Here is a 9811-nt window from a genome sequence, read left to right as displayed (position 1 = left end):
GATCTTGTTGGGATCGACAGAAATCCCATCTTCACAAATGATATGACCGAGGAAGACAACTCGGTCCAACCAGAACTCACACTTAGACAGCTTGGCAAACAACTGTTCTACTCGCAAAATCTGTAAGACGATCCTCAAATGCTCTGCATGGTCAGTACGGTTCTTCGAGTAGATAAGAATATCATCGATGAAGATAATAACAAACTCATCCAAATAATGCTGAAAGATACGGTTCATCAAACCCATAAAAACCACTGGAGCGTTAGTCAAACCGAACGGCATGACTATAAACTCGAAATGACCATACCTCGTTCTGAACGCAGTCCTAGGCACATCTTCTTCTTGCACTCTCAGCTGATGATAATCCAATCTCAGATCAATCTTCGAACAAACAACAGAACCCTGCAGTTGATCAAAAAGGTCATCTATCCGAGGTAAAGGATACCTTTTCTTTACCGTTGCTTGGTTCAGTTGACGGTTATCAATACAGAGCCGCATAGAACCATCTTTCTTCCGCACAAAGAGAACAGGAGCACCCCAAGGCGATACACTAGGTCTGATGTATCCCTTGGAAATCAAATCCTCAATATTTTCTTTCAATTCTCTCAATTCGACCGGTGCCATTCGATATGGAGCTTTGGAAATCGGTTCAGTACCTGACAACAGTTCTATACAGAATTATACCTCACGAATAGGCAGTAATCCAGGAATCTCATCCGGGAATACGCCAGAAAACTCTCTAACCACTGGTATATCAGACAATCCAGGGCTAGAATTCAAAACATCCATGGCATAAATCAGAAATCTCTCTGCTCCTCTCTGTAACAGTCGAGTCATAGACATAACAAATATCAAAGGAATTTTGGATCGAGAACCCTTACCAAAGAATTTCCATTCATCGGCCAACTCCGTTCTGAATCTGACTACCTTCTGAAAACAATCGACTGTATCCCTATACTTGGTCAAACATCTATACCAACAATGCAATCAAAATCGGATAATCCAAGTACAATAAAATCAAATTCAATCACATTACTTCGAAACATAGCTCACATTTCGAACCAATCTTACGGATACAATTTCCCCACCCAAAGGTGAAGTAATAGCTATTACAGCAGGAAAAGGCTCGCAAGGCAACACATGTATCAAAACAAATTTCTCAAAAATAAAAGAGTGAGACGCACCCCTATCTATCAATACATGAGTAGAATAACCGAAAATCAAACAGTTACCTGCTATAACATCGTCAGTTGCTGCCTGATCCTGATCCAGATCCTCAGTCAAGGCAAAGACTCGTGCCTGCTGTCTCGGAGGCTGGTTCGCATTTTGATTACTTCCCTGTCTATTCTGCTGCTGAGGCTGGAAGGAGTGAACCGTAGAAATCTGCCTCTCAGGCTGAGCTGTAGGTCTAGATGAACTCCCACTCTGAGCTCGATCTCTACCTCGTTGAGGACATAGCTTAGCAAAGTGTCCTGGCTACTGACAGATATTGCAGTTCCCAAAAACTCCTACACACTGATCTGGGGAATGTCTACCACCACACTTGTTGCAAAACAAAGATGAAGATCCAGAACTCTGTCCTGAACCGAACTGCATGGAACCACTGGAGCTATAAGAACTGTTCCCTGGCTTCTTGAATTGTTTCCCTCTTGCTCTGTAATGATCCTTTCTGTTATCGCTACTGCTTCCTCCTTCAGACATCTGTGGTTGGTTCTGATACTGCGATGGCTGATTCTAATACTGAGACGGTGGGTTCTGATACTGTCTCGGCTGCTGCTGAAGTGCAAACTGATTCCCTCTCGGTCTCATCAGTCCTGCCTCAGCACCCTTTGCCTGATCCATTGCATCCGCAAAATTATTTGTCTTTCCAGTGTTAACCAATGTGAAGATGTCGGGGTTCAAACCATTAATAAACTGGTCGGCTTTTGCTTCTTCATTGTCGATGATATGCGGTGCAAAACGCAACAAGCTATCGAATTTGGCAACATACTCTTCAATGTTCAAGTTCCCTTGTCTCAGAGTAGAAAACTCGGCACCTTTGTCCTTTCGATACGAAACTGGAAAAATCGTTTATAAAACTCAGTTTTGAACAAGTTCCAAGTAATAGCCGTACCTCGATTCTCAATAGCTCTATTTGTCGAGATCCACTAGTTCTTAGCAACACCATGCAACTGATGAATGACTAACCTGGTTCGGCGGTCATCAGAATAATCAAGAGAATCAAACAACTGATCTATGTCTTCCAACCAACTCTCACAGTCAACAGGGTTTTTAGTACCCTTCAAAATCGGCGGCTTAAACGATTGGAACCTCTTCAGCAAGGTTTCCATAGGAGTTGCTGTGGCATCCATCTGATCAGTTACATTACTAACTTGCTTATTCGGAGGAGTAACTGGCGGAGGATTTTTGTTAATAACTCGACGAGGACCCATCTGATAATCAATGGGTTAGGACACAAGATATCTCAATCGCTAAAATTCGGTGCCCTTCAACCTCTCAGAATTCAGATACAATTCGATAACCAAAAACAGTTATATCTCAAGTAGTCCATGTTTTATAAATTAAATCACAGAGTCATGTAATTCAAATAATTCTCAAATAATAAAGCATGCTCGCATGGAAATTAAAAAGATCAAATAAATAACTCAAATACATGCGAGGAGCCAATACATGCGGACTCGATCTACGCCGCTCACTTCTAGTTCAAACCAAGAACTTATCTCTCTGATACCACTTAATGTGAGACCTCGGTTCTAAACATCTAATCTCGGATTAAACAATAATTAAGCAAACAAGAACCAAGATTAAAAGTAAGATATTTTTTTTAAAGGGGGTGCCGCGCTCGGGCGATATAAAACTACCGCTCGGGCGCGGCCAATACCGCAACCCTTCTGTTTTCCTCAACTGGGGTGCGCTCAGGCTGCTAAAAAACTGCAGCTCGGGTGCCCCCTGCAGCAAAAAAAGAACAGAATAGAAAAACCAGAAATAACTTGCCAACTCAAACCAATATTCATTTCAAACATAACAAGGTTCATAATACATGCAACGACAACATTTAATCCACAATATTCGAATAATAAAAACTACAAACATTAACAAGTTCGAGTTCTAACATGCTTAAAAACGTAAACTAGATTGACATGTTGATTCAACTTCTAAACCGAGTCTCACTTCTATCCCTTGATCTTGAAGCTAACCAAGCCTCCTCTGACTTGATCTTTCCCCACCTGTTGCCAAGTACACATACAAAACAAAGCAACAGTCAGATAACTCCGATGAGAATGATATTCCCAGTAAAAGCAATATAACAAGCAAATCAAGTAATATATCAATAACATAATATAAAGACAACATATTTAATGCTAATACGAATGAAATGCATGTCTTTAAAATAGGATATCAAATCTGATAATCAAGGAATTGCTGCTCTGCTTTTGGGATCCCGAGGATGAGATTACGTAACAACTCATCGACTCTCCCGATCGAGGTGGTGCCACGTATCTCAATCCCCTAGACTTTTGTGCGACTATGAGGAGTATGCTGACACTAGGTGAACTTCTACAATACAGGCAACTCGCAACATAGCCCCCAAAAGGTCTAAACAAAAAGGGTTGTTCTACTCGCTGAAACCAAAGATTTAGGCTCAATATGAATGCAAATAGCAACACCAATGCAATTAACATAAATCAACTAACAACAAGAGTTCAAACACAAAATACAAGTTCCCCACTCTAGAACAAGTATTAATGGAAGTATGTGATTTAAGGAAAACTCAAGAACCATTTGTCTTGAGTATTCTATCCCGCTTAGACGATGACTGCTTTTACCTTTCGATTCGAAATAGCTCCAACTTTGGATAAGCTACAAAAAGGAGGTTATATCAAAATCTATACAACCCAACAACAATAACAAACTCTCAAGGTAAAGCTCTTTACCGCTCTACATTCAAATCTTCGACGATCGATTACTGCTAACTCTGGGCTCAACAAACTTCAAACGAATCTGTACAGAAGCAAAAGAAGATCAACAACGACGAACAACTCAATAGCCAAAGTTCAACAAATTCAAACGGTTCAAAATCCTAAAACTCAAACCGACGGCATAACGACTATAAACTGATCAAACTGGAAACACATACAACAGTACGTCATCTCAAACAACTCAAATCGATACTCAAACATCAACAAAGACTCAAACCCATCAAATCTCAAAACTCCAATTTTTGAAATAGGCTTCCAAAAATCATAACAAATCCGAACGATGCTCTATTTCAAAATCGACTGAGAATAAACGATCAGAACTCGTTCAAGAACAACATAACCAAAACTCAATCGATTCTAACAACATCCAAAAAATAAAGTTTATCTGATCGAAGAAAAACTTACGATAGAACAAAGCTCTCACTGCTGTGATCGCTAATCTGCCCTCAGAATTAAATTCCAACGAACGGATCGACCTGAAACTGAAATCTAAAAGCTTGAAATCTCAAATGGGGCGCAACAATGGTGGAGGAGGCGTGCAAGGGGAGGAGATGGAGAAAAAAAGTAAAAAAAAAGGAGCTAATATAATATAACGAAACACCTTTTTGTATTTTAGTCCCTGAAAAATCCATAATTTGCAAAATACTCTCTGATAAATATCAAAACGGCCCTCGACTTCTAAAAACTCTGATTATCTCAAATAAACTCAATTAAGATAATTCCGGAGCGTTACAATCATGTTCCTCTCAGTGGATCCTATTTGAAAGTTTGGATTGATGTAGTTCTTGTGGAGCAGGTAGACCTAATTAGACCGAATTCTGAAATGATATTTCTCGATGATGCAGTATGAAGCACATTAGCATGGTTTTTTAAATTTATCATTTTGTGTGACTGATACAGATTCTATTTATTTTAGAGTTAAATGATATTTTTTCAGAAAAAAATTATATTACTTGGTGATTTTTTTACTTCATTACATTTCTTTTCTTTTTGGATTAATGAGAATGAACATTTTTTGAAGAAATTTAATGTTATCTTATTATTTTGCTTTTATGTGTGGTGATCATAGTTGGATGATGTGTGATGATTTGTTTAAAACTTGATTTCAGTGTTTCAGAGGATAATATGCTTAAATAATTGCACTGCACATTGGGAACTAAAAAGTTTTTCATACAAACACCGCAATAACAACAAAATTTTTATATCGTAAAAAAACATTTATGTCGCAAAAAAATATTATCAGCAGCGTACAATTCGCATCGTAAAAAAATTAATATAAACGCTTTAACAACAACGTGCAATGCACACCGTTAATAATATCAATGGCTGTGGATAGTTCCTCATTTTCGAAGGCATCCGGTGAATGATTTTATTAAATTTAAAAACGACGTGCAACGCACGCTGCAGATAGTACCTTACTTTTGACAGTATACGGTGCACGTCGTTATTAAATTTAACGACGGCGTGCAACGCACGCTGCAGATAATTCCTCACTTTCGACTACATATGGTGCATGTCGTTATTAAAATTAACGACGACGTGCAGCGCACGCTGCGGATAGTGTCTTACTTTCAACAGCATGTTGTGTACGCCGTTATTAAATTTAACGACGACGTGCAATGCACGCCGCGAATAGTGCCTCACTTTCGACGACTTATAACTTCGCAGCGTGCACCGCAGCGTGCAGTGTGCGCCCCAAAAAGCAATACGCGGCGCAAGTGTTAAAAAAATAAAGTTTTCATTTTTAAAAAATTATGGCATAAAAACACAATTTTAAATTATTTTTTTAGAAAATTATTACTAGTTTTTTATGTGTTTTTGATATATGAAAGTAATTTTTTTTATGGTTAAATATCTATTTATGTTATTTATACTATTTGGATGTGTAATTTTTTTTATACAAAATATAATAACTAACATCAAAATTTTATTTGTTTTTTTCATTGAGATATTTATTATTTTTCATTGTGTAACACTGTTGATATATTTTTTTTATTCCATGTATTAGTATTTTTTTGTCTTATATATATTTTTAAATTTTCGGTGGATTGACATGCATAGTTTGTAATTCGTGGTAGGACGAATTGGGTTTTTAATGATCCATTTGGAGGCTTGGGCCTAACAAGCCAACTCAAACGGACCACAAGTTTGGATGAGATGGGTAGGGGGGGGCCGTTTGACAGCTCCGATCGTGTGTCATAAAAATCATGGTGAATGTACACATTTGTAGATAAAAATAATTTTTTGATTTAGCAATCAAATGCATCACAACATGTACGTGACCTGTGCCTTCAATGCATTATTTTGGTTCTTAAAGCTTAATGATCATCATTAATTAAATTTTAATCGCTTAAGTTTCCAGCACATGATATTCTTGAAACCAATATGTTTACTTTTTTAATCACCATGATTTCAACTCCCATTGCATGTTGTACCGACTTTATTGCCGTCTTAAGCATTCTTACGTGATCAAGGAGAAGAATATTTCAAAATAATTTTTATGACATGATTGTGTATTTGACACAAACTCATGCTCTGATACGTAACTAATTGACAATAATTATCATTTATAATGCAAAATCAAATATGGGATATATATAAGTTATCAAAATTAAGAAATGTTGGTAACATAAATTAGTTGAAGAAACGACAGTACAATAGTAGAGAAATGCTAATTGATTTTAAACATATTAAAGGATTTAAATAAGAGTAATGATGTTGGAATCATTGAAGTGTCACTCTCTCAGTCCCTCCTATAATTAGCTTCTTTTTTTTTCCGAAAGTAAAATAGCTCCAACTCTTTTGTATAGTGTTGTGGGGAGCTAGTATGGCGCCTCTCCATTCAACAGGCTATCAAATGTCCAAATAGTATGAGCGACACAACGAAAGGAAGAAGATGAATTCAATTGTTGCGTACGAGGATGTGCCAATAGAATGTTGTAATTTTCATATTTCAGTATGTGTAGTGCGGATGCAAGTTCCTCGTTTCCGGAGATCAACATGCGGTTTGGTGTATCAGTCTTGTCCATCATCATATCTAGTATATCAACACGAATTCTCATTTCGGCACTGTCTTTCGGACCTTGTCAAATTACAAAAATAATATTAAAATGAAATAGTACAAATAATATTAAAATTAAAATGAAATTAAATTCACAAGAAATGTGCCTCCGCAAATGATGTTTGGAATACCTTCAATATCATTAATTTCTGTGCATATCTCTCCTAGCTTCTTAACAACTTTTTTCTTCATTCGTGTTAATTTTCCATAAGCATAAATTGAAATCGGGCCACTATAATTCAACTGTTGTAGTGACAACTCTATTTTTTTTTTCACTGCGTCCATGTCGAAGTTTTCCGGTAACGGGCAACTCGTCATATCCCACCAGATTTGGACTCCTTTATCCTTATGTGCCGGATCCATTATATTTATAGATATAGGAAGAAATTATCACTATACTTGTTGAGACAAGAATAAGTTAGTGAGTGTGACAAATTAATTCTTAACCTTAAATATATACAAGTTTCTTTCAAGAACGGATGACTAATATCTTCCTAATAAACGTTGGAGATTCACTCTCAAGAACATTTAGAATAATCTAGACAATATAGTATTTTAGAATTTCCTACATATTTACATTCTACAAGAGTGTTAAAATAATCTAGATTTTCTTCCAATTCTTCGTAGGCATAGCTTTCTTAATTAACAACATTCTATATCATTTTATATGAACCTAGAATATCAAGTCTTGTCAACTATATACAATATCTTTCTGCACAAACATAGAACCTCCATGAAGTCTTTGTTTACTCCTCAACTATTGTGAAATATTCATTTGTCTTCGAAGAAATGCTAGAGCACTCGAGAATGTTCTGGATGTCATCGAGCATCTATGACAATTTCCTTAGCAAAACTCCTTGTGTCTTGTGTGTCACTATTGTGATCAGAGACCAAGAGAGGCGTAGATTGATTTTAGGGTTAGCGAAACCCATCCATGGTTAATTATTATTTAACTAAATTATCTTTATTTGACCATTAATTTGAAATCTAATTGTTTCAATTTTTACCCTTTGTTTAGTTTTTATATTTTTTATATGTTTAAAGGTCATTTTAAAAACATGTCATAAATCAAAAAGTTTTAATGACCTGACCCGGATCATTCACAGCTAAAAATTTAATTAAGTATGCAATTACTTAAAAAAATAAACTAATTAATAAGAGATACCCAATAAAGTGCGGAAAAGAAATAAAATTCACCAAACCGGTGTAAAACAACCGACAACGTAACCCAAATTAAATGTATACAACTTGAGACATGTCTTGTCGAACCGGATGTCCAAGATAATATCAAGGATATGGAGTGACTAATGTCTGGTATGTAAATTATGAATATACAAACCAATATGATGGATGCAAATGATGTAACTAGGTAACTGGGTCAACTAGCACTACAAGAAAATTGGCAATACACATCACTCAAAATACAACGGTTTTTTAAAAAAATCGTTGTCTTTTGGTCTTCAACAACGGTTTTTACAGAAACCTTTTTTAATGGGTGTTTTTTTAAAATTTACGACAACGGTTTAGTAAAAACCGATGTTGTTTTGGGTCTACAACAACGATTTTTACATACCCTTGTCTATGAACGTCTTTTTTTAATAGACAACAGATATTCTAAACCGTTGTCTTTGTGTGTTGTATGCTGTCTTTAAGCTTTAGGATATTTGTTTTTTTTTAAAAAAAATACATATAAAAAACATCACAAAAATACCACAGTCGTGGACTTTTTTCCCCCCACAAAAGTTTACAAGAAAATGGGGATCGAAAAAACTCTCCCGGGGTAGTACAATCTCGGCGTCATATGTGAGTAGTACAATCTAGGTACAACTTTGTTACGATCCTAGCCAACAACTTCTCGCTAAATTTCGGTCGTTGAGTATAAGACTAAAAATACTCCAAACACAGAATTCAAGAGAAAGACACAATCCATGCACTAAAATGTGAAAATCGCGAGCACTATTTATAGATGGATATCAGATGATCCGATCCATTTTATGCGGTGACATTTCAATCGCATCTTGACACCTAAATGTACAACTGTATTCAGAAGCTCTAAATCATTATCGATATCCGATCTCTCACGTGTCTGTGCACTTTTGACACCTCACTAATCTACATGACCAAACTCTACTTTTAGCACGTTCCGGTCCCATTCGAAGAATTTGATCTCGCGTTCTGTTTCCAAATTCACATCGGTGGATTAGAAATATTCGGAGGGTTCAAACTCAAATCCTTTGGTTTCGAACGGTATAATAACTAGATTAGCTTAATTAATAAATATATAATGTTTAAAATTTTAATTGCATAAAATGGTACTTGGATCAATACAAAAATTATTTGACTCAAGGTGGATTTTCAGACTACCCGTGAAACATGAGCCGGAGTTTTGTAATATACGATTAAATGATAAATAACACACACATTAAAACTGTAAATGAAAGGTTTGATAGTGGCTCAAACAATCGAATAAAATATTATAGGTTCAAATTCAGCGTAAAAATTATTGAACTATAATATTTGGGAAAATTTTAAATTAGTCCTTTAGTTTTGATTCCAACTCCAATTTAGTCCTTGTAGTTTTAATATACTTCATGTTAATCCTTTCTTTTATAAATCTTATGATACTTAATTTTTCAAGCAAATTAGAATTTATTACAACTCAATTGGTTGAGCTTAACAACGACAAACCTCTAAATAAAAATTCTGAACAATTCCGAAGAATTGAATTTCAACTCGACGAGATTATTAATAAGATTAATCAACCAAGTCA

General features: G+C 35.8%; 1 protein-coding gene across 1 annotated transcript; it reads right to left on the bottom strand.

Moving 5' to 3' along the window:
* Window positions 1-1993: 1993 nt before the first annotated feature.
* Window positions 1994-7359, bottom strand: LOC140877185 (uncharacterized). Its single transcript, XM_073280715.1, has 4 exons — window positions 7173-7359; window positions 6908-7062; window positions 2882-2949; window positions 1994-2057 (listed from the first exon to the last, which is right to left on the bottom strand). The coding sequence occupies exons 1-4, from the start codon at window positions 7357-7359 to the stop codon at window positions 1994-1996; spliced, it is 474 nt and encodes a 157-aa protein (XP_073136816.1).
* Window positions 7360-9811: the final 2452 nt, after the last annotated feature.

This window comes from Henckelia pumila, chromosome 2, assembly GCF_033568475.1.
Source record: "Henckelia pumila isolate YLH828 chromosome 2, ASM3356847v2, whole genome shotgun sequence".
Taxonomy (NCBI): Eukaryota; Viridiplantae; Streptophyta; class Magnoliopsida; order Lamiales; family Gesneriaceae; genus Henckelia; species Henckelia pumila.
This window is presented reverse-complemented; position numbering and strand designations above follow the sequence as displayed.

Bases quoted from the DNA above. Each gene is read 5' to 3' on its own strand.
- LOC140877185 (XM_073280715.1), bottom strand. From the start codon at position 7,359: ATGACGAGTTGCCCGTTACCGGAAAACTTCGACATGGACGCAGTGAAA. The intron at 7,063-7,172 runs GTATTCCAAACA...TAATTTGACAAG, and splicing joins AGAAATTAATGATATTGAAG to GTCCGAAAGACAGTGCCGAA. The intron at 2,058-2,881 runs GTATTGGCCGCG...CGATTTTTCCAG, and splicing joins AGGAAAACAGAAGGGTTGCG to TTTCGTATCGAAAGGACAAA.